The 26,154-nt window shown below is 37.9% G+C and overlaps 1 protein-coding gene across 2 annotated transcripts; it reads right to left on the bottom strand.

The window, feature by feature from the left end:
* Nucleotides 1-1,283: 1,283 nt before the first annotated feature.
* On the bottom strand, nt 1,284-25,599 carry cgnb (cingulin b). Of its 2 annotated transcripts, XM_065287259.2 has the most exons (21): nt 25,456-25,599; nt 17,675-18,688; nt 17,452-17,552; nt 15,733-15,802; nt 11,962-12,086; nt 11,745-11,877; nt 9,750-9,962; nt 9,327-9,454; nt 8,056-8,082; nt 7,509-7,605; nt 7,220-7,432; nt 6,983-7,066; nt 6,647-6,892; nt 5,692-5,862; nt 5,386-5,547; nt 5,099-5,188; nt 4,787-4,870; nt 3,564-3,682; nt 3,335-3,443; nt 3,037-3,200; nt 1,284-2,674 (listed from the first exon to the last, which is right to left on the bottom strand). In XM_065287259.2, the coding sequence occupies exons 2-21, from the start codon at nt 18,677-18,679 to the stop codon at nt 2,542-2,544; spliced, it is 3,474 nt and encodes a 1,157-aa protein (XP_065143331.1). In that variant the 5' UTR covers nt 18,680-18,688; nt 25,456-25,599; the 3' UTR covers nt 1,284-2,541. The 2 variants fall into 2 exon arrangements, with proteins under 2 accessions (XP_065143331.1, XP_065143335.1); XM_065287263.2 differs by lacking the exon at nt 8,056-8,082.
* Between the last annotated feature and the right edge of the window lie 555 nt (nt 25,600-26,154).

The raw sequence follows: 26,154 nt of genomic DNA, 5'->3' as shown, positions 1-26,154 counted from the left end.
GGTTTAATTACACAGAATTCATGATAAATTAATGTATTTTATAAAATGTCATAAAACTGGGACCCCTGGCACCATCTCGTGGCCCCCGCCCCCAGTTTGAGAACCACTGATCTAATCAACCAATCACATGGCAGTTGCTTCAATGCATTTAAGGGTGTGGTCCTGGTCAAGACAATCTCCTGAACTCCAAACTGAATGTGATAATGGGAAAGAAAGGAAATTTAAGCAATTTTGAGCGTGGCATGGTTGTTGGTGCCAGAGGGGCCAGTTTGAGTATTTCACAATCTGCTCAGTTACTGGGATTTTCACGCACAACCATTTGGTTTACAAAGAATGGTGTGAAAAGGGAAAAACATCCAGTATGCGGCAGTCCTGTGGGTGAAAATGCCTTGTTGATGCTAGAGGTCAGAGGAGAATGGGCCGACTGATTCAAGCTTATAGAAGAGCAGCTTTGACTGAAATAACCACTCGTTACAACCGAGGTATGCAGCAAAGCATTTGTAAAGCCACAACACGCACAACCTTGAGGTGGATGGGCTACAACAGCAGAAGACCCCACCGGGTACCACTCATCTCCACTACAAATAGGAAAAAGAGTCTACAATTTGCACGACTGGAAAAATGTTGCCTGGTCTGATGAGTCTCTATTTCTGTTTAGACATTCAGATGGTAGAGTCAGAATTTGGCGTAAACCGAACATGGATCCATCATGCCTTGTTATCACTGTGCAGGCTGGTGGTGGTGGTGTCATGGTGTGGGGGATGTTTTCTTGGCACACTTTAGGCCCCTTAGTGGCAATTGGGCATCGTTTAAATGCCACAGCCTACCTGAGCATTGTTTCTGACCATGTCCATCCCTTTATGACCACCATGTACCCATCCTCTGATGGCTACTTCCAGCAGGATAACGCACCATGTCACAAAGCTGGAATCATTTCAATTTGGTTTCTTGAACATGACAATGAGTTCACTGTACTAAAATGGCCCCCACAGTCACCAGATCTCAACCCAATGGAGCATCTTTGGGATGTGGTGGAACGGGAGCTTCGTGCCCTGGATGTGCATCCCACAAATCTCCATCAACTGCAAGATGCTATCCTTTCAATATGGGCCAACATTTCTAAAGAATGCTTTCAGCACCTTGATGTATCTATGACACATAGAATTAAGGCAGTTCTGAAGGCGAAAGGGGGTCAAACACAGTATTAGTGTGGTGTTCCTAATAATCCTTTAGGTGTGTGTGTGTATATAATAACATGATAAAACAGACATTATAGACAGTTACAGGTATAAACATACTTTATGTGTATCATTAAATTACAACACAAAAACAGAACATAGCAGAGCTTTAAACATGAGACAGTATATACACATATAAATGTAATATTTTATAGTGTAAAAGAAAATATGTCTTCCAAAACACTCATATAAAGAGATTAAAAAAAAACTTCAGAAAGGTTTATTTAGATTCTTAAAATTATTAAAAAGCAGCTTGAGATAGCAGTGTCTGAAAAGTTAAGGCAAATATTTTTCATTTTAAAGCCATTACATCAAAAGATGTTTCTTTTTCTGTCTTGGCACGAATGTTGTCAAGTTCAGTTCTGTAGAATTCATTTGCATGAGTTAAAAATAAAAGTCCTTCATTAGGCTGCTATAGTTTGCATTAAGGAAACACAAAAGTGTCTGTCATCATTTACTCACATCATAAGTCATGCCATTCCAAACTCATACAGTATGAATTCTTCACTGGAACACATGAGAAATCATTCTTAGGAATGTTGTTTATCCCAATAGAGGACAAAGAGGACAAAAGCTGTCAATCATCCAGATTGATGTGTGTACATATGAAATTTTATGATTTGAGGCTTCAGAATAACTATAATGTAAGTCTAAGTACCATTTGTGAATCTGCACCATTTTTGTATGTTTATACATTCCATCATGTACCGTATGTCGAGAAATCCTTCATAAATCTTCACATCATACGACTGGGACATTCAGTAGGCCTACTACCGTACAAAAAAGTACAAGAATGCAAAATCCCCAAGTTAACAACTTACGTGTTGTACAAATAAAACTTCTTAAAACAAATGTATCATGACACTCAAACACAGCAAAAACAAAGACTGTTTCGGAAATAGCCCACATACAGCCGAAAGCACTGCGGGCGCCATCTTGTGACGAGACGCGGGAGTTCAGGCACGCGCGCCTCACAGAGATTAGTGGTAGGTAAACTCGATTATGTTTCCTATAATTTCGGACATCGCTACAAAATGTCTGGGAGCTATTTCGGACACAGTCAAGAACATTTAGAGCACTGTCTGCTTTTGTTCTGTAACACTTTTCATGGGGCTCGACGACATTACATCATGTGGGAAAGTCCACACGAGCTTTTCACCATTCACATTCATATTGTGCTTAATTTACTTCAGTTTTATCCTTCATAACTCTTTGTAATATATTGAAGAGCAGCAATCTTCCATGTTATTTTCATCATTTTTACATTTAGTAGAAAATAGTAAACATGTGCACATTTATCTCGCTAACAATTGGTGGTCTGGAGTGGGGTTTCAGTCAGAATGGACGTAATGCTTTTCGAATCAGAGTAACTGTCCTCGTCCTCAGAACTCAGGGTGGATCCGAAAGTTGGGCGTCGTGACTGCTGGACTTTCCTCCTGACAAACACAAATACACACAGTTAGTAAAGAACACAGGCATAGGCTCAAGGAGTGTTCATGTTAATGGCAAAAAAGTGCAGGCGCGCCCCCTAGTGGACATCATTCTCGGTTTGGTTTTAAACATTCCTAAAATGATCTTACTTTGTTTTTATCAGAACAAAAAAATTTATACAGGTTTGTAACAACATGAGAGTGAGAAAATGATGACACGGTTTACACAAGAAACAAAACCATATGGGTTTAAAACAAAACAAAGCTTAGTAAATTTTTCAGCTTTGGGTACGCGTTTGGGTACCATCTACATTAGTAAAGCACTCAGGTAAACAATCACTGATGGATGTTTTGGATGCATCACACACTTGAGCTCATTATCCAGCGCGTTCACTTTGGCCTGCAGAACCTCCTGCTGCTCCCGATGCTCTTCAAGCTCCCGCAGAACCTTTCGTCTGATGCTCTCCAGACGCTCCACCTCTCCCTCGCTCTCATCCAGCTGACGCTTCAGAGCCTTCACCCGCAGAGACAGCTGAAGAGACGCACAGCAGTTTACATGCACTGTTATACACAAATCTAGTTTCTATTTTAAAACACATTTTTTAAATCGTTCCCAACCCTCAATGTCTAAAAAAAAATTAAGTAAGTCTTCTTAAGTATTCTTGCCTGGTCTCTCTGTCCGGCGTGTTGATTTCGCTCCTGGTCCAGGGTTGCGGTCACATCCTTAAGTTTTCTGTCCAGTCTTTTCTGAGCTGCCAGAATTGTGTTTTTCTCTCTAAATGACCAATCAACAGAGGGTGATAGTTAAGTGTGAGTTAATATTTAAGATGCTGGGAGGTTTTGTGTAGTTACTTATGATGCTGCTGTTACTACAGTGTGTAACAGAGTTGTGTACCTCTCTTCACTACGCAATCGATCCTCCAGCTCCTGAACTTTATTTTCTAACAGTGAAACTCCAGCAGAAGGTCGAGTCTGAGTGCCAAAATCAGCCAGCCGAGACTTCAGCTCTTTTACCTGAGAGAAAAACAGACATGTAATGATAATGAGAAATACATTTAAGGTTTCAAATGCATAATAAAAGTATTTAATAGTAACAGTAATAATATCACATAATTGATAGATAATTATACGTGAACATATGTGCAGTCGAACAAACCTGCTTTCAGCGCAGAAAAACGCCAGTTGCTGTTTTTTTTCTTTAAACACAGCGCTTCCATTGGAAACAAATGAAAACATGCGCCGGCATAAAATCTATGATGTCAGGGTTCCCACACCTTACTTAACTTCAAATTCAAGGACCTTTCAAGGACTTTTCGGGTCCGATACCCTCAAATTCAAGGACTAAATGTGGGGACACATTTCAAGTGAGAGCAAGGTTACATTGTGTGACCTTTAAAGATACATTGTTACAGTTTCCTTTCGAGGGAACTCGCACTGCGTCACTCCGGTGACACTTTGGGGTAAGTGCATCTGAATGTGTATATCAAATTCAACCAATGGTGAGGCTTTATGACAAAGACAGGGTGATGTGGGAGCCAAAAAAATATATCGCTATCTGAAATATTGCCAAAGACGGCGTTACAGGAATGCAGGAAGTATGGCAAGGGAGACACAGCGTCTCGTTCCCTTCTCAGGGAACAACAGTTACATACGTAACCCGAGACGTTTTCATGTGTCAAACACAACTATTCAAAAAAGCATTTTGGAATGAATCAACATTCGCATACAGAAGATATAAGCATTTAAAGCGATCAGTTTAGCACGTATGCTTAAAAAGTCTAGAATTTTTATGATATTATCCTACACTACACAGGGAATAATATGGATTTTTTTCCAGAAAACTTCTTGCATAAAATAAGCACTATCAATGAGCTGTATCTATGTATGTATATTTTCAAAACTTCCCAGGGCTTTGAATTTTCCCCCAGATTCACAAACTTTCAAGTATTTCAAGGACCCGTGGGAACCCTGTGGTGTGCACGACCCCTAAAGCACCTTTGCTCATCTCAAGGTCATTTGTGCTTGTTTGTATGTTTGTGTGTGTGTACTTGTCTCCTTTAGGCAGCTTTGTTTATCTCAAGGTCATGTGTGCGCGTGCATGTGTGTGTGTGTGTGTACCTGTCTCTCTAAGGCACTCTTATCCATTTCAAGGTCGTGTCTTGCTGAACGTTCCTGCATCAGCTCAGAGCGGAGCTGATCCGCCTGAGATACAAAATATATGCAACTCAATATTTATGTTTATATCATCATAATAACAGTACAATAATCAGCACACATACACCCCTAGCACTCATCACGTACCATTGTCACTATACATTTCAAAAAATTAAAATACAGATACCATTCAATAAATTTAAAAAGTGTTTTTTTGGCTCTCAGTCCATGTATGTTAATAATTTAATTTAAAGTGAACTTCGGTTATGTGTGTACCTGTTCCCGACCGCGAGTGATGCGTTCATTCAGTAGATCCGTTCCACTCCTCTCTTCATCCAGCTCGATCTCTAATGTTTTCACTTTGTCCTGAAACACAGAAACAAACATCTCACATTTCACAAATGTTCATTTACTGTACATACACCACCAAAACCATCCATATACACAGCTCCCCGTTCTGTCTTCTAGTGATGGAAATAAGCTGCCATGCTGGGGCAACCACAATGTAAATACAAACAATGATCTTGCCAACCTCCATAAAGAACTTGGCACACATACTGTACCTCCAGCAGGCGGATCTCCCTGTTGTGATCCGTGTACGAGCTTTTCTTGGTCTCCACCTCACTCTCCAGGTTCTTGAGACGGCTACTAAGCAGATCTTTATCCAGCTGAGCACTATCCCTCTCTTCTGAGCATGATGAAAGATCTTTCTTCAGACGAGACACCTGAAACACACATTGCATCATCCATATAAGATCAATATAATCTTACATGCCCTCTACTTTTCGAAACTGCATGACAAAATGACAAAAAAATGTATGATCTTCTGTTGATCTCAAATATTGCTGTTGTGTTAGACATAAGCTCACCTCATCCTGAGTGGTTTTGAGAAGTGCCTGAGATCTCTGCAGCTCGGTAAGTCTCTCTTTACTGAGTTTCTGAGCTTCCTGAAGCTCTCGACGGGAGCGATCTCTATACTCATCCAGCTGAGACTGAAGGACCTGCACAGATTGACGTGAATCTCCCATCATAGCTTCCATCTAATAGACAGACAGAGAAAGAAAGAGAACATTTTAGTTTATTATTGATATACACTTACCTAAAGGATTATTAGGAACACCTGTTCAATTTCTCATTAATGCAATTATCTAATCAACCAATCACAAAGCAGTTGCTTCAATGCATTTAGGGGTGCGGTCCTGGTCAAGACAATCTCCTGAACTCTAAACTGAATGTCAGAAAGGGAAAGAAAAGTGATTTAAGCAACTTTGACTGAAATAACCACTTGTTATAACCATGGGGGGTGTTTTCTTGGCACACTTTAGGCCCCTTAGTGCCAATTGGGCATCGTTTAAATGCCACGGCCTACCTGAGCATTGTTTCTGACCATGTCCATCCCTTTATGACCACCATGTACAAATCCTCTGATGGCTACTTCCAGCAGGATAATGCACCATGTCACAAAGCTCGAATCATTTCAAATTGGTTTCTTGAACATGACAATGAGTTCACTGTACTAAAATAGCCCCCACAGTCACCAGATCTCAACCCAATAGAGCATCTTTGGGATGTGGTGGAACGGGAGCTTCGTGCCCTGGATGTGCATCCCACAAATCTCCATCAACTGCAAGATGCTATCCTATCAATATGGGCCAACATTTCTAAAGTATGCTTTCAACACCTTGTTGAATCAATGCTATGTAGAATTAAGGCAGTTCTGAAGACGAAAGGGGGTCAAACACAATATTAGTATGGTGTTCCTAATAATCCTTTAGGTGAGTGTATATTACTAATGTAACATCTAAAAATCTGACACATGCCAACCTCCTTAGTTATCTTCTCTAGTGACCGGTCCAGCAGTCTCTTTTGCTCCTCCAAGTCGATCTTCCCGCGTTTCAGAGCTTCTCTCTCTCTCTCCCTCTCCTCGAGCCGCCGGCTGACATCTTCTTTCTCCTGTCCGAGACGTGACACCGTGCGCCGGGATTCGTCCAGCTGGGTCCTCAGACTTCGGTTCTCCTCCTCAAGAACGTCTGAGAAGCTGCTGTCAGGACCGCTGGATTGCAGACGTGTCTGGAGGAGATCAAAGTGACACAGGCATCAATTTTTACTGCAAAGCTATCTAGAAATCAGCTCATGTGTGTAATGTGTTTATGTATTTACCACGCGAGCAAGTCTCTCTCTTAAGCGAGCGTTGTCCTCTTGGAGTTCCAGGTAGGTTTCAGAAGATGAACCAGAAGTGGAGGTCTACAGGAACAGACAATAAACAGCTTGAGTAGATTTTTATTGAATGTTCTTTACATTATGTAAGATGATTTTACGAAGCAAACAGTAAATCACAAAGTTTTTTCTCTATTTAAAATTATTTTCACCATTATTATTATTATTTCAGCCACACACCTGTTGTTTCTTCTCCAGCGCTTTTGCAAGTTCTTCTTTGTCGTTCTTTGATTGGTCTTTTAGTCTGTCAATCTCTCTTTGCAGTTCATGTACTTGCTCCTGATTGGCTTTCGTTACTGATTTAAGCTCCTCCTCTTTTTTCACGATCACTGCTTTTTGTCTGTCCAGTTCTGAACGAGCTTTATTTAAATCATCTTGGCAGCACTTCAACTCCTGAAAAAACATGTTTTTGTTAATTGTCATGCTATAAAATATAAAAAGCAATGAAAGTGTGGAAAAAAAACTGTACCCGTGTTAAAGAGTTTGAATCTGTTTGATCAGTTTGATTTTTAATTGCCTGAAGTTTCTCTTCGAGTTGTTTCTTGTCTTGCTGAGCCTGCAGCAGTCTGTCCAACACGAGAGACACAAATTTAAACAAACACATAATAATATTACAATAATACAAAAGTATATGAACAAAGACGCATGAGTAATCACACAAAATTCAAAAGATTTTCCTTTCGAAGATTAGTGACATGAGAAAATGTGATCGAGTCATAATCGTCCATATGCATGATCTGTATGAGAAATATGATTTGATATCGTAAAAAATTAAGTATTGTTTAGTTAAATTTGTTAAAAACAGGCTAGTTTGGATTGCAGGATTAAATGATTCGAATTGATTAGTCTTATTTTATAAATTAAAGGCAAACTATCATGTTAAAATCAGGTTAACAGATCCTAATTTAATGTGTCATTGTGAGGCAGATTTTGCTAAAGATTTATTTTAAACACAGATAATTGGTTAGGATTATTAATTCCCAATGCTTGTAGACATGGATCTACAAAATTCTCACTTCTGAAGTGCACTGCGCTGCCCCCGCCTGGTGAATGAAAACCAAAGGTGAAGGCATGCATTATTAAAACAACAAATAACATGCAATACAATTAGACCTATGGCACAAGGACATAAGGATTTCTAGTCCAATTCTGGTCTATAATATAAATTATCCATAAATGCATCACGTCTCAAGATAATAAGGTTAAAATAATGCAAAAATTGTAGTGTCAAACTTGTTTTTTAAGTGAATGTTACGTAAACTGGACATTTTAGTCTGAACCATAGCATATTTTAGCAGAAATGTATGAAGTGAATTGCTAAAGAAAGATGATACTGAGTGTTAATAATGGGAGTTGGTCACAAGATTGTTTGTATACGATTACAACTTAGCCATCTGACTCCTTAGACAAATATGGACTTGAACCTTAAAGCAATGTCTTTAGATTTTAAAGTAAAAAAATAACATAACATTTACATCAGAGGGTTTAAATTCATAATACTTTAACAATAACTAACATTATTACCTCATGCAATGCATTAAAGGCATTGTTTACCCAAAAATGTAATTCTGTCATCATTTACTCACCCTAAAACGTTCCTGTACAAAAAACAAGCAGATCTGGGGCACTATTGACTTCCACAGTAGGAAAAATAGTGCATGGAAGTCAATGGTGCCTGAGATCTGTTTGGTTACAAAATTTTTTCTAAATATCTGCATTCGTGTTTACAGAATAAAAGAGTTTATACAGGTTTGAAACCTTTTGAGGGCCAGTAAACGATGACCGAATTTTCATTTTTGGGTGAACTATTCCTTTAACAGATGATTAATGTTCATATAATTAGTTCATCGAGACCTAAATTTATCTTTACCATTTGTTTTATATACAATATCTGCAGACAGACCCCTTTGCAACCAGGTGAAACCATTGTTTTAGAAAAGTTGTGTACAGTTGCTAACATTAAAGGCAGGGTGCATGATTTTTGAAAAACACTTTGGAAAAGGGAGTCGGGCCGAGTACCAAAACACACTTGTTGCCAATCAGTGTCTACTAACGGACATCCTTGGTTGGGTTGCGTATGTGTGGGTCTATCAAAAGGTGGTCCAGTTGGGGTAGGGGTGTGTTTGTTTAGGTGATTTCAAATGTCAACATTGGCTTTCAGAGATCATACACCTCGCCTTTAAATCCTCATTAGGGCTCTTTTTGTCATCTGTGGACCTTGTGAGGGTTTCACATGGGATGTGAAGGGTCAAATGTTCAGTGGATTGTTATGGCCTCTGGCACTTACTCTTGGTTAACTGAACTGAACTTCTCTTTCCAGTGGTCGCTCTGATCTTTGTAACCCTCCAGCTCCTTCTCCAGAGCCAAGATGGAGGAGTTGACCTTCTGACGTTCCTCCTCGATCTCCAGCTGAGACTGCGGAGAAAGTCAAAGAAAGAGGAGCCGGTATGAGTAGATGAAAAGAGTGAAAACTTCCCCTTCTTAAAATCTGTATGGACCTGACCACAGTAAATCGTTCTATACACATCCTATTATTTGCTACTTTGCACAGCAATAAACAACAGCAGAATAAATCACTTTAAATCATTCAGACTTTAAGGCCCTGCAGTGACAGATAACTTGTGAATTCAGGTGTTAGAACTTGATTCAAACTTGACACAGCAGGCATTTATCACCCTAGAGGGATCTGAAGTGTTTATGTACACTTTACCTGTGAGACGGTCTCCATGCTGTGACGCAACGCCTCCATATCTTGGCTGTACTGCTCCCTCAAGGCCTCCATCTCTTTATCGTGTGACTCCACCTCGTTCTTCAGGACTCCTTTCAGAGCGGTGAGCTCTCGCTCTCTCTGTCTCAAAGTGTCCTCCACTTTCTGTCTCAGCATCAGAGACTCGGACAGATCTGCCTGGACTGTCATCAAATCCTGCAGAGACAGACAAAAATAAATGTCACGTTAAACATCTATTTTATATTTAAATATTTTATGATGTTTCTTATTTTATCATTCACCTAGCACCTTACTATAATACTACCCTAATGTTTATTATTTGTTGTTATTGTGTTTTTGCCTATTTCTTGTCATTGCTTGTTTTATGTATAATACCGTATTTTCCGGACTATAGGTCACACATTTTTCATAGTTGGTGCGACTTATACGTCAACATTATTTCATATGAACCAAGAGAAACCATTACCGTCTACAGCCACGAGTGTCCGCTCTGCTGCTCCTGTATTTATGTAATTCAATGGATTCAGTGATACGGAATGACTTCGGGACCTTTTTGAACGTGATTTAGCTTGTCGTATTAATTTAGCCAATTCAGCCCCTTAGGTAAGTTCTGTATGCTATTGTTTATCATGTAAATAACCGTTTATGTTACTTTAACATGTACGGACACCTATTCAGCCTGCTGTTCTGTACTATTGTTCAGTTGAATAACTTGCCTTTCCAGATTAAATGTCTGTTCTTTGGCTTGGATTTTGTGAAATCATTTTCTACATAAACGCGACGTATAGTCCACTTTGACTTATATATGTTTTTTCTTCTTCAAAATGCATTTTTGACTGATGCGACTTATACTCCAGAGAATTTATAGTCCGGAAAATACGATACATTGGCAATGTTGTAGTTACACAAAATCATGCAAATAAAGTCGAAAAACTGAATTGAGATAAAGAGAGACAAAGAGATGTAAATAAACATAGAGAGACATAGACAGAGACACAGTGAGCAAAAGAGAGAATTGTATGAGAAAGAGAAAGAAATAGAGAGAAAGAGAGGGGGAGAGACATAGTAAGGAGAGAGATAAAGAGACAGAAAGGGAGAAAGAGAGAGATATACAGTATATAATAAAAAAAGAAAATTGTATGTCTAGTAGGGCTGTCAAAAATGTAATCTCAACTATTGCATACAAAATAAAAGATTGTTTTTGCTTTGTATATCTAAACTTATTTAGATTTTGTTAGTGCTGGGCAAAGATTAACCGTGATTAATCGCATACAAAATCACAAATAATCGCATACAAAATAAAAGTGATTTTTGGCATAATATACGAGTGTAATTATTATGTATATATATGTAAGAAACATTCACATGTGTATATTTATTTATTTATTTATATTTTACATATTATATATTATATATCTAAATAAAAAATGATGTATAAATAAAAAAATTCTGAAATAAATGTATATATGTGTGTGGTTAAATATACATAATAATAACACGCATTTATATATTTTGTATAAAACTGATCGCAGTTTATCTTTGCCCAGCACGAATTTTGATATATTTTATACTATATATAAATAAAAAATATAAATAAAGTTTTTTTTACATTTATACATGTATATGTGTATTTATAAATGCATAATAACTACACACAATACACACACAAATATATTATGCAAACACAAACTTTTATTTTGCATGGGATTAATCATTTGACAGCCCTAATGTCTAGGTATGTTTTGTGTACTTGGGTTGTTTTCCAAAACCTGGCCAGCTGCTTATGCAGACAGCATTTTTGGCCACAGCTGCAATCAAACATGATGCCTAAAATGCTGTAAGGGGGACCAACTCGCTAGGTTTTTAAGCAAAGCCTGTTTTGGCAAATGAGAAGATAGTACTGATCTCCTGTTTGTTTACCATAAAACAACAAATCCTAATTCAAGACTTCCATGTGTCATGCTTTTGTGTGCGTACCAATCGCAATGTGTCAGACTGGGGTAAATTTTCCGACATTCTCCTGAGCTCTTCCTGGAGGTGAGCCAACTCATCTTCCTGCATCCGTAAGCGAGACTCCGCCCTCTCTCTGTCCATCCGCAGCTCCACCAATCTAAAGACAGAAAAACACATCTATGCAATTAAAACATGACAACTTGAAGCCAAATCAAAACTGTTTAAATAAGCACACACTTACTGGTCCTGGGTTTCCAGCAGTTCTCTCTTGCTCTTGTCCAGCATTTGTTGAAACTGTGCGTTCTTGTTCAAAGCCTGTTCCAGTTCGGTCTTTACATTGCTGTCAGTCACCAGAATCTGAGGACCCTGTGAGAGACCGAAAGCCAAACACGATACCTCAAAGATCAACAATCCTCTACTTACATAGCAAAGGCCTAAAATAACCTGATAATAAGTATAGTGAAGGTCTTTTATGCTTATTTAAGGGACACATTGCATGTTTGCTTGTCAATGACCCTTGTGTAGGTTTGTGCATGTGTCAAAAAAACAACTTGGTTACAGGATTACTAGTGTCAACTTGCATACTTTAGATAACAGGGACTTTCTGAATTTACCCTCAGGAATCAATAAATTCAATCCATCTACATAACGTGATCCAACTGTCAATCAAAAGTATAGCCAGAAGACATTGCATATGTTAACATGAGACTACTGTGATAGCATCACTTACAAAGTTTGTCTGTGCAAAGGTTATCTAGCATTTTTCTTGTCATGAATGCCATGAAACTGGTTGACTTTGTTGTGGTATGTGCAAGGATTACGCTGAACTATTTAAACGGAAAGCAATATTTCTGCCTTAAAACATTTCAGACAACATTTTGTGACACCTGTGGCCCACATAGTTTAGGAACATGAAACACAAATAAGTTTATCTATTTGAAATGTTAAAAAAACATGAACTGCAAATATGCAGCTGTCCCCTCCTCGAATATCTCGGCGCTCTAAAATATCCCTTTCTGTAGATGAGCAACCCCACACCAGTGCTTCATACAACTGCTGTTGCCATCATTATAATGACCACACATGACTGCCGTTAGGTCATTCAAACTGACCCCTTGTGTTTCAGCCTCTTATCTTACTACTTGAATGATAAACTCATTCAAGTATCATTTAAGTAACCTTTAACACCAATGTGAATAATAATCATTTAGATGTTATTATGGTGTTTGAATAAAGTATTGAATTAATAAATAATTTACGTTATAAACATAAGAACGATACGTTAAGAAAGAAAGAGGATAGCAATGACACAAAACTAAGCAATACTTTATCAACTAAACAACATGACAACTATTTAAAAACGTATTTACAGTATAACCACACAGAGAACATCAAACATTAAAGGTCTTGAAGTGTTGGGTGAAGTTTATTACACGTTAATGAAGTCACTTAAAAAGTCTACCAGCAAAACATCATCCACAGCAACAGTTTATCATGGATGAATGAGCACCCAGTGGGATATGACAAACAGAAGCGGGACGTCCATTACTAGTGTAACTCAAACAGGCCTGTTTAAGGCGCGTGCTGAGGGGAAACCCTCCCTCACAGGTCTCCATTTCTAGTATAACTCAATTATTAATGGATCACAAAGGCTGAGCTCTTGACCACGCAGCCCTAATCAGCTTTCCTTGTTGAGATGATGGTTGCCAAGAGACCGCAGGAGGATAGTACACAGGTTATGCAAACACGCAGCCTTGTGATGCATGTATTTACAAGAGGACAAGACGAATAAACATACAGTTTCTGTCTTTATAAACTGTCTCTCTTTGGTTGTGTGTCACTCTTTTAATGTATTTTAATTACGGCAAATGCAGATACAACTAATGGTGCGAATTTAGAGGCGGGACTATCAAGTAACCGACCAATGGCAAAGAGGGGCAATGTTCTGGAAACTTATTCATTTATTCAAATATTTTTTTGGTAAATTGCATTTGTTGATGCAAATGGAAAAAAATACTTGCAATTTAAAAGTCTTTATGTCTCACACTTGTCTCATGTTAAAGGATTAGTCCATTGTCTTACAAAATCCAGATAATTTACTCACCACCATGTCATCCAAAATGTTGATGTATTTCTTTGTTCAGTAAAGAAGAAATTATGTTTTTTGAGGAAAACATTCCAGGATTTCTCTCATTTTAATGCACTTTAATGGACCCCAACACTTAACAGTTTTAATGCAGTTTAAAATTGCCGTTTCAAAGGACTCTAAACGATCCCAAACGAGAGATAAGTGTCTTATCTGGTGAAATGATTGTCATTTTTGGCAAGAAAAATACAAAATATGCACTTTTAAACCACGACTTCTCATCTTCCTCCGGTCCTGTGACGCACCAGTGAGACCTCGCGTAATGCATTATCACGTCAAGAGGTCACGGATGACGTATTGAAACTACGCCCCAGGGTTTAAAAGTGTGGATAAAGAGGACCTTTCGACGTTGTTGATACGAATTAATGTCTTTGCGTCAGTTTATTGTTTAAAATGGTCCGCAAATGTGCATTTCAAATATGTAACACGTGACCTTTCCACGGCATGACGCAATTACGTGAGGTCGCGCTGGCTCTTCACACAGCTGGAGGAAGAAAAGAAGTTGTGGTTTAAAAGTGCATATTTTTTATTTTTCTTGCCAAAAATGACAATCGTTTCACTAGATAAGACCCTTATGCCTCGTTTGAGATCGTTTAGAGTCCTTTAAAGCTGTATTGAAACTGCAATTTTAAACTGCATTAAAACTGTTAAGTGCTGAGGTCCATTTAAGTCCATTAAAATGAGAAAAATCCTGGAATGTTTTCCTCAAAAAACATAATTTCTTCTCGACTGAACAAAGAAAGACATCAACAGTTTGGATGACATGGTGGTGAATAAATTATCTGGATTTTTTTTTTAAATTAACTAATCCTATAAAGAGATAGTTTAACCAAATTTTTTTGTTATGTTATCATTTACCCACTCTCATGTTTTGTTTAAACCTGTATAGATTTCTTTGTTCTGATAAACACAAAGAAAGATATTTTGAGGAATGAAACTGATCAGAAGCCCCATAGACTTCCATAGTATTATTTTCCTACTATGGATGTCAGTGGGGCTTTTGATCAGTTTGGATACAAACATTCCCCAACAGATCTTCCTTTGTGTTCATCAAAACAAAACAAAAATGTATACAGATTTGTAACAATATGAGGGTAAGTAAATGACGACAGAATTTCTTTAGGTCTTGGCTTTATTCAATAACAATAAAACATTTAGATTTATGCATTGGGCAAACACTTTTATGCAAAGTGACTGACGGTGCATTACAAGGTAGACATTTTTATCAGTATGTGTGTTCCCTGGGTTTGAACCCATGACCTTTTGCGCTACTAACGCAATCTACTACCACTGAGCTACTGTATATGTAACCGTTTGTTGTTTTAGGCTTAAAGGCGGGGTGCATGATTTTTGAAAAGGGTTGGGCCGAGTACCAAAACCCACTTGTAGCCAATCAGCAGTAAAAGGCGTGACTACTAACCGACACCGTTGCCTGAGTTGCATGTGGGGCCAGATTCTATTGGGGTAGGGGTGTGTTTGTTTGGGTGATTTCAAATGTCAACATTGGCTTTCAGAGATCTTGCACCCCGCCTTTAATCTGGTGTAATGCATTGACACATGGACTTCTATCGTACACATTTTCTATATGTACAGTATGGAATCTTTTACCAATCCTGCCTTTAACCAAAAATGTTTTATTTCACTACATATTTATCAAAGCATGTCATTCATGTATCTTCCTCTTTCACCATTTAAGAACATTGATCTCCACTTCCTTTATCTGAAGACACACACATACTCACAATCATGCAAAACAGGGAGCAATATGTAAAGCATGTGCACACATACACACCCTCTGTGAACGTAGGGACGCTCCACTGAGCGCTGAGAAACTCAAACTGAGATATTCAAAGCAAGCGTGCTTACCTTTACTCCACAGAACCTTTCGTGAATGAGGCTCACTTTGCGTTTGATGGTGGCTTCACTCTCAACAGACCTGATGTTAGAAAAACAGCAACATTAAATTGATAAACTGTATACATTGACAGTAGAAATTTTGACTGGTGCATATTAATAGATAAGTTGTCTGGTTGCCAATGGCCTATTGCTATTGGTAGCTAAAATTCATTCAGTGTGTTTTTTTTTCACTTTGCTAAGCAATAGCCTAAGGTGTTCTGGATGGTTGCTAAAGCTGGAGAATAGTTAGTTTTTTTTTACATGTACCAAACTTTGACATGTATTTGACTTATACGTGTACACAGACGTTCAACACATGCGCATTGCGACAAAATGCAATGCATCTCCTGGCCTACATACTACATTCTCATGTAGGTGCATGCATGACCTATGCGTACAATGTATGTTGGCTTTCAAACATCTGGCGATGTGCGTACAGTATGCACGCAGTCTTCTAATGATGGAAGTTGAAAAATTAAGTGATTGTTCGGTCAAAAATTTTTAATTATCCCATGAATTACTCACTATCAAGCCATCCAAGTTACATATATGTCCATAATTTTTCATACGAACACACATTCAGATATTTTTGAAAATGTCCTAGCTCTTCCAATCTTTATAATGGATGAATATAGGGTCCAGGTCCGTTAAAGAGACACTCCGCTTTTTAAAAAAAAAAATCAGCATATTTTCAAGCTCCCCTAGAGATAAACCATTTACTTTTACTGTTTTGGAATTCATTTAGCCAATCTCCGGGTCAGGCGGTACCACTTTTATAGCATAGCTTAGCATAATCCATTGAATCCGATTAGACCACTAGCATATCACTCAAAAATAACCAAATAGTGTCAATATTTTTCCCATTTAAAACTAGACTCCTCTGTAGTTATATCGTGTACTAAGGCCGACAAAAAAATTTAAAGTTGCGATTTTCTAGGCCGATATGACAAGGAACTATACTCTCATTCCAGCGTAATAATCAAGGACTTTGCTGTCGTAACATGACTGCAGCAGGCGTAGTGATATTACGCAGTGCCCAAAAATAGTCCCTGCCATTTAAAGTAACCAATCGGACTAGAAACATCTCAACTTTTAATTTTCCGTTGGTCTTAGTACACAATGTAACTACAGAAGAGTCAAGTTTTAAATAGGAAAAATATCTAAACTCATTTGGTCATTTTTGAGCTTGATGCTAATGGTCTAATCAGATTCAATGGATTGTGCTAAGCTATGCTAAAAGTGCTCGCGCCAGACCCAGAGAGCAAATGCAAATGTTTAACTCTAGGGGAGCTGGAAAATGGGCATGTTTTCAAAAAAAGTGGAGTGTCCCTTTAAGTGCAAAGAATGTGCATCCATCCGTAGCAAAAGTATTCCACACGGCTCCAAGGGGATAAATACCGGCCTTCTGAGGGTAATCGATGCGATTTTGTAAGAGAAATAACCATATTTAAAACTTTGCAAATGGAAATAACTAGCTTACTGTAATAATTGTTCGTGTGAAAAGGTATGGACATGTAGATCATGGGGTAATTTTATTTTTGGCCGAACTGTCCCTTTAAGGCATGTGGTTGCTTAGGTGCTAAGTCATTGCTAAGTCAAGTTGCTATTGCTAAGGCATTAAAATATTCTGGTCCATCTGTCTTAGATTTGTTTAAATATAGGTCATGGGATTTTAAGGCATGATCGTACCCTTCTTTAAGAATGTTGAAAATTGCTTGTTTGGTCTGAGCATCCTCATCATTTCCAATCTCTGTGCTCGAGGGCTGGCTCTTTATAAGGTCAGGTGTCACCTAAAAAGAGGACATTTTAAAGGTTTAGGATTCGAATGGTAAATTATAGAGTTGCACAGTTTCAGTATTGTCATTTTTGCAAGTGCCATCTCAAAGACTTAATAACAAACTTGATAACTTACTGGTTTCTTGGGTAAAGCAGGTGGTGCCTCCTTAGGAACAAACAACTTTGGGGATTGGCTAAAGGCAAGCGGTTTGGAATTGGGAATGGCGGTCACTTTAGCGACAGAAGTGGAATCTCGTCCTAGACTGCCGTTTAAAGGTTTGGGCGAGTTGAGTTTGGGCACTGTAGCTGGTGTAATGGAAGCATAGGGGTTTATAGTTGGCGACGTTGGTGTGGGGTCATCGTTGGGTTTGTTCAGAAAATCCAAACTGTGAGACCGCATTCGCTCTCTATCAAAGCGAGGAGGAGATCGGGTGTCTGAAGTGGGAATGTCACCGCCACCAAACCGGTTAATGAGTTTATTAATGGGAGCCAATGACTTGGTGTCAATAGGCTGTGCTGGTTCCTCATCCAGTGAAGGTGCCGGAGAGAGTGCCCCATTTATCCCCGCCCCATTTAGACTACCAGCAATCCCGTTTTGCTTGATCTTCCTAAGCCCTGCTTCATTATAATCATCACTGTTTTTTTTCTCCAACCTGGGAGGTGGTGTAGAAAACGTGAGACGTTCTGTTATCCTGGCTTCAACCTCTCCTTGGTTCCCTGCTTGTCCGTCACCAGGTGGCCTTCTAAAAGGGCTCCCACATTCCTCATGTGGAGAAACAGACTGGCCAGATTTTAGATCCTGGGGAGTTCGAGCACCTTCCCTTTGTCCTGGAAACAAGCTGCGGTATGGGGAAGGCCGAGAGACGATTGGGTTTGAGCTCTGGGTCTGTTGAGTCTTCAGCTGTACCCCGTATGAGTCTCCCTTTTCCCCGTCCTGGAGCACCACGTACGGCTGTCCTGAAATTCCTTGCACCCTCACGGCTACTCCATACTTAGAGGGCGAGGAAGTCCCATTGCTAACTCCACTGGCCATTCGACTCTTGTCTGGGAACCCTCCACCGGCATCGTCCAGATCTTTGATGAAGCGTATCTGGACACCATAGTCCAGAGGGGTCTTTCTGTCTGCAGACAGTGAGCTCATTGTTGCGTTCTGTGGTACACATATACAAAATGTAAGAAGTCAGTGCAGCCAGCCATTAAGAGACTAAACTAAAGACGTACAATATTTGAGATGCACTGGCTGGCATGTGAGTAAAAATGAGGAGACAAACATGAGATGCAAGTTCAGTACTATAGACCTTTGTCAGTGTGTTTTTTATTATTTGCAAAAGTTATTTAACACAACATTTTATAAAATGGTTAGTTCCAGTCCTTGATTCTGATTGGTCAATAGCTGTGGTTTATTTACGATAAAACAAAGCTATGACAGATTCACCCAATGATTTTGTGTATCACTGCACAGCAACCTAAACATATGTGAAACATTCTGCTGGTGCTCAAAGTTGGACAGGGACTATTTCATGAAAGTTTGCACTGATAAATATTTTTTGTTTTAATATTTGTATTGTGCAGTAACATTTTTATGAAAGCATTAAGGTAATTGAGGCTAATGCTGTATTCAGAATAAGTCACGGCTAAAGAGGTTGCATTGACTCCTCTGCATGTCGTGCCTAAAAACGCCCATAGCCGTGATTTATTCCACGATAAAGCACAGCATCTCGTACCTTAATGCTTACATACTACATTAAAGGCGGGGAGCATAATCTCTGAAAGCCAATGTTGATATTTGAAATCACCTAAACAAACACGCCCCTACCCCAATAGAATCTGGACCTTCTTTTGATAGACCCGCCCCACACATACACAACCCAGGCAACAATGTTGTTAGTAGACACGCCCCTTACTGCTGATTCGCTACAAGTGTGTTTTGGTACGCGGCCCGACTCCCTTTTCCAAACTGTTTTTTTTTAATAATTCACCCCGCCTTTTAATATAAATACTATATACCAGTCCCTCCAGAAAAACGCGATTGTGATTGCATGATTCAATGCATAATCAGCCAAAGTCTGCATATTTATGCGAGGGCCGCATTTTTCCAAATACGCCGCACTTTCGCAGCATAAATTGCTGATTTTTGTGCGCAAAATATGCAGGGCATGCATGATTTTATAATCCCTGCATTTTCGTAGCAAAAATCACATATATCTTAGCAGAAAGTTGAAAAATGTTGCATTTACTTCACTCAAGCGCAGCCATGTCCCCTGTTGCCATGGGAACGTTATGAAGTAACGTGATTATGTGACGTGAACATCATTGAAAAGCTGCAAAAGCTACAAACCGTTTTTGCAAGTTCCCGCAGTTTTGCAAGTTCCCACAATTTCATTGCATAAAATTGCATAAATATCCTGCATATTCCATTAAATTTTTTAAGAAAACGTGCCGTAAGATCAAGGATTTTTGCCCGTAACAATCACAAAAAAACTCAGTGTTTCTCAGGAAGGACTGATATACACTATAAACAAGTAACAAATATTAAATATATGGTATATATATTATTATACAACATTTTAGTATACATTTCATTGAGGTTGATATTATGCAAAATCCACTTTGACAGGCATTTATAAATATTGAGGTTGATATTATGCAAAATCCACTTTGACAGGCATTTATAAATAATGTGTGTTGGCAGTGTGTAAATTTCATAAAATGAAAAATCCCATCTCTCCTTCTTTTCTTATACCAATTAACCCAAAGCAGTCTCATAGACAAGCTGTTTTGATTCTCTTGTTAATGTGACTTCACATTGATCAACACCCTGCCCACAGTCACTGACTGACTGGTTAATTTTACCCAAAAAGCTTTTTTTTAAAGTGTTTGTTAGTATGCTGTATGCGGCTTAAGATACTATTGTCTCAGACTGTATTAACAGGAATCAGAAAGATTTTTAACCATAAGCAGTAAGCACTCACTGTCTGTTGATAAGGGAGTGAGGGCGGTAGCTCATTTGCATTTAAACGTACACACATGAAAACAGCGCTTTTTTGCTTCCACCCAAACAGGGCCATTTGGGACAAGCTATAGCTTAACAAATGATCTATGTGATATTTTAATCTGAAACAGACACATTCTTGGCACTCCTTAGACTTAAAGGACATCTACTGTAGGGCTGGGCCGATACCACTTTTTCTTGTCTGATACCGATGTCAAAACCACAACCTTAAGTATCTGTCAATACCGATCCCAATCCAAAACCATCTCTATCACTCTTTTAATCCATTAAGCTGCAAATAACACATTTGTTAGCCATACATTTTTTAAGTAAATGTGTGAAATAAACCATAACTTAAGTATGATAAACATAAAAAAGTACCTCCGGACAGGTCTAATCTATTGATTATGCTTAGCTACGGTTTCTACTTCCCTTTATAGCATGTTGCTTATGTCACACTTTTATGGCATGATGCTCAGTAAGTCGCCTTTACGCCAAGTTGCCATGACAGTTAAGGTCCGTGTTGGTATCGGCCATTTTTTTGCCAATATCGGGCTAATACCAATACAGAATATCGGATCGGCCCATCCCTAATTACATCCGGTAAAAATTGACATAATATGTGCCCTTTAAGTTGGCAAAGTTAGTTTTGGTCACCTGTCTGTACTCTACCCTCTTCAGTCTTCTGACTAAATGCTTCAGACAGATTTTATGTTCCATAATGCATTTCATTCTATTGACATTGACAGCCTAATTATTCAGGGGGTGGGTACTTTTACCAAACTGCCTTAGGTTCAGGGCTCCAGACTAACTTTTTTCACTAGGAGCACAGTGGCCCCCAACTGAAAATTTTAGGGGCGCAACCAGAAAATTTAGGGGCACACACTGCAAATCAACATGCTAACCAAATATTCACATTTCTACAAATTTCCACTGTTACTAATAAATACTTTAATGATAGAATTATAAAATGTGCTGTTTCAAATTCAGTGTCACATCACAAAGAAAGGTCAAATTTACTGGTCGCACATGTGCGACTGGATGTAAAATTCAGTGGCACACTCTCAAATTTTGGTGGCAGTCTGGAGCCCTGAGGTTTCATCCCTTCAAATAGCCGAATAGACGCGGAGACAGTTATTAAATGCAAGCAACACTTTATGTCCCATAAAACATTTAATTTGCCTATAAATTCTTTTTAAAGCTTTCATCGTACAACTTTAATTAGCATAACATTGATAATGATAACATGAAGCAGTTTTTGTACATGAGCTATCAGATATCATCACAGGTATCGAAAGTCCCCTGAAAAGAGAGATGTTGTTTGTATGAGACAAACAGGTGTGCCTGCTGTCAGGAGCAGGTTCTAGCACATTCCACCCTACTTCCTGTCTTCCCATTTTCCTGGAACACAGTTCCAGGTCACAAGATTACCTTAAAAATACAATTATGCAGTGAAAGCAACATTCCCTACATGACATCAAAGGCAACACACATGACCCAGCCTGTGAAAACCAAGCTAATGTCATTTTTTTGTGTGATTTAGGCCTACTGTTTTTATGTGAAATTGACTTCCTGTATATAATGCAAGAAACATTCAGTGAAAATATAACATTGATATCTTTGATATTGCCTGACTGAGTAAGGTCATGTCAAAGATCGAAATTAATGTGAAATCAATCACTGAAATCAAACTTTAATGCTCTTCAATTCATAATTAGATTATGGGACTTTAGCCTGGATTTCACAGACAGGGTCACATTTGTCTGAAGGATCAATGATGCTGCGCTTAATCTTGTTGGTTGTCTGACTGATGTTTGAAAAAACTCTTGTGTACAAAACCAATGACGCAGAAAACATCCACAGCTATGCAGACTGGATCATCAAAAGTTTCAATTCTCTCCATTTCTTCTCTCGCTCATACTGTGCATGTGTTTCGCTCAAGGCCTTGAAGTCATTTTATCTGCCATCATTATACGAATACTAACTGTTGTTGTGTGTGTAATAAGTACCATGTTGCTTTGCTATGTAATACACCCTGTTAACATTCACCAGTGTAGCCTTAGGGGCAAAAATACTGTAGATTTTAAGTTAAACCAACATAAGCGTCCATAAAGGATAGACTATTAATGAATAACTGGGACTAATGGCAAGTCTGGTTACATTATAACTGTCAGCGTCTCTTTGAGGCATTAGGTCCGATTAGCTTCTCAAAGTTAGCCATTGTATTTCTGACATAGACTGGATTCCAGACATTCCTGCAAAAATGAACCCCACCGTGAGATTTCTCATTGGTCACAGGAGTGTATCGAGTATAGGAAACCATACGTTGTCTTATTATTAAAGATGGATAAGTTGGATTTAGTTTTCAAAATCTGACATGGTCCAACAAGTGGGCCAAAGTTTACATTCATGGGTCCAAGGATAATATTATGGGGGAATAGTTCACCTTTTCCTTAAAATTGTCTGGCCAATGAAATACATTTACGTTTAGGCCTTTGGCAGATGCATTTATTCAAAGAGAAACTTGCAGTGCATTCAAGCCATACATTTGATCAATTGGGTGCACCTTGGGATCGAACCCATGACCTTTGCACTGCAGGAACTGGGTTCTCTTGAATAACTGCTTTTGTTTACTTGTCCAATTCAATTTATGGCCAACCTATTAAAACGCAAGAAAACTTTGCAATGGGTTTGACCTGGCATCAGATTTTCATTGTGTCCTAATGGGAATGTTACTAAACAGGATCAGCAGCTATCTGTGCCACATTTTTCTTTTTACCAAACATGCACAGGGTTTTTTAGAGGTAAGTTAGCCGTAATATAATATAACTTAAGAGAAAAGTGCTGCTATTATTTCCCTTTTCTGCATGCCATTTCAAACCAATATGCAATATTATTTTGTTTGTTTAACACTGAATGAACTTGGACATCTTAAGATTATAATAACAGACACACTGAATGACTTTCCCTGCTGCACATGTGTGATATGGAAATAATAAGTGAACATGGATTTTAAATGAAATATCTAAAAATAGCCAAATAAGCCAAATAAGGTGGATCGCGCAGTGTCACTTTGCTGTTGTGGTGAATCACACCAAAAACTGTTTAGTTCAGTTACTAAATAAATAGCAATGACAATGATATACCATAAATAATTTTGTAATTTCAATTAAACTTATATTTTATTAATAAAATTACAAGGAAAATAAAAACTACTTAATGGTAAAAGAGGTAAAAAAAATATATTTTTTTAAATATGTTGGTGGGTCCCAGGATAGATTACCCATATTTTGAGTTGGACGCAAAATGAAAGCTTTGGGAACCACTGGGCTTGTGACTTATAACTTACTAATACATTCACTAACTAATGAATGCATATTGTATCAATGGATATATCTAACTGTTTTGGTAGCACTATTGAAGACAAATCTGCTAATATTAACTAATTTTACACCGTTATAATCTTTGTATGGAAAAACATTTGTCATTGCATCTAGTCTTTAGCTCAAGTATTAATGTAAATTATTTATTTCTATGACTTTAAATACTATCCCTCATTTTCTACCACTATTTTTTTATATTTTAGGAAATGTGGTCTTAAGAAATGTGATAGTGACCATGAAAAATATTTGGGCTTTTTTTTATTTAAAATGTTTTGAATGTCATAACATTAGGTAAAAAAAGATCACATCTGTAAGTGTGTGATGCTAAAATAATGCTGGGCTGTTTTAACCCATGGTTGTGTTTGTACATCTTTTAAACCTTTCCACACAGGTATCAGATGATGAATGTATTACCTATTATTTTTTTATTAATTTGTTGTGTACTTTTACATTTTAGGTCAAATGATTTGCTTGGAAAGTTTGCTTTACGCTACAGTATCTTTCTAAGCAAAAGATAAACACCACATGGTCTGATGCATGTTTGTCTAAAAGCAATGACATTCACACGTTGACATTCACAAGTGTGGCATTTCCACACATAAAAAGTTAATGATTAGTTTACAATTAGAAAAAACAAACATGATGTTTTCAGAAAGTTAAGAAAGTATTTAAATTTATACTATCAAGAGAATGTTTGACTTATTGTGCAATTTACAATAAAACTCTGGTATGTTCAAGTTACACAGTGTTGGAAATAACCTGAAAATAACCAGGAGCTAAATATTAAATTACACCGAGACAAGCACTTTAACAGTAGCTCTCTTTGTCATTAAGTTTCACTGTTTACAGATATAACTTAAATAAGCTAAGACAGACAAAAATGCAGAATGAAACTTTTCCAACCATGACATTGCTTGCTTGTTCACATTGCGTCACACCCACCCAGCGAGTCAGTCAGTATCGGTGGAAACAAAACCAGTTGCAAGTCACTTTAAATAAGTGTTGTTTATGAGTTTATGTTGTTTCTAAATAAGTTTAAGTTACATTCACTATAATTAAGTTTAATGCTGTTTGACTGCAATTTTTTTACTTTTTGTCCGATGTGAAACCATAGGCCATGTTGAAAATCGATACGCATGGATTCAATAATTTGGGACATTAAGAAAACAACAACTCGCGTGTATAATACAATCATATAGAAATGCCAATACTGTAGTTTAACGACAAGTGATGATATGGTTTGTCTGGCGCTCAGATCAAAGCAGATCTCGAAACAATGTACATTACAGACGCAAACCTGTGTCAATTTATCTCCTCTCTTAACCGGTCTCTCTGTCCCCCTTAAGACACAAAGCAACAGGTGTTTCTCTGCTTCGCTAAGCAAAACACAAGCGTAAATATAAAGCCATGTGATTATGGATTAACGTATATGAACTCAAAAGCTGGACAGAAACCCGCAGCACAGAACAGAACAGAACAGAAAAAACAAAAAGCACAATACAAATACACCGCTGTGTAAACAATGGCATTCCTTTCGCTTACCTGTTTATTGAAAGCCTCAGCGGTACCGGGTAGATTTATGAGGGTAAAAGCAATAATAAAGCGTTTTTAGGTTTGTTTTGAACTAAAAAACTCACTTGAGAGCGAGGATGGATAGTCCACAATAAACTGTCAGTGCGAAACAACCTGTTGCCTATGTGTCATCGGCCCGCCCCTCCTGAACGCTCATTGGTCGGACAGTTGATTCAAGGCCGTCCGATAGAAACAGATCATTGGCCGAGATCCAACGTCAATCTAATACAAATAATTTAGGACCCGGGCCATAACCAATTTAAAAACTCGATCACGTTGTTTATAGTAAAACGTATGTTTTAAAATCGGAATAATTTAACAAATTCAAATATATCATATATTATTATTATACACATATATGTATAATAAACGTAACAATTAACTATTTAGTTCAAATGCATAGTTTTTTGGCTTGTTATTTACATTTTAACTAGCTTGTCATCTTTTTTTTTAAATGATTCTGAATGAAATTTAAAATAGGAATTTAGAAAAATTATTTAATACGATATGACAAGTCGTTCTGCTTGTTGCTTATGAATAAAGTCAATTGTATTTTCTTCAGAAATAAATCTTATAATTCAAATCTACATTATTCAAATCGTATTCAAATGTATCTACATACTGCTTCACATTGAATCTTAATATTACTATACTTCAAGCTGCTTAAAT

Source organism: Paramisgurnus dabryanus, chromosome 19 (assembly GCF_030506205.2).
Source record: "Paramisgurnus dabryanus chromosome 19, PD_genome_1.1, whole genome shotgun sequence".
In the NCBI taxonomy this organism is placed as follows: Eukaryota; Metazoa; Chordata; class Actinopteri; order Cypriniformes; family Cobitidae; genus Paramisgurnus; species Paramisgurnus dabryanus.
Note: the sequence above shows the minus strand (reverse complement) of the source record. Positions and strands in the feature narration are given on the sequence as shown.

Excerpts from the sequence above, each read along its gene's own strand:
- cgnb (XM_065287259.2), bottom strand. The coding sequence starts at position 18,679 with ATGAGCTCACTGTCTGCAGACAGAAAGACCCCTCTGGACTATGGTGTC. Across the intron at positions 8,083-9,326 it reads TTCAGTTCAGTTAACCAAGA|GCGGGGGCAGCGCAGTGCAC; the intron begins GTAAGTGCCAGA and ends TTCATTCACCAG. Across the intron at positions 7,433-7,508 it reads ATTCAAACTCTTTAACACGG|GAGTTGAAGTGCTGCCAAGA; the intron begins GTACAGTTTTTT and ends ATGTTTTTTCAG.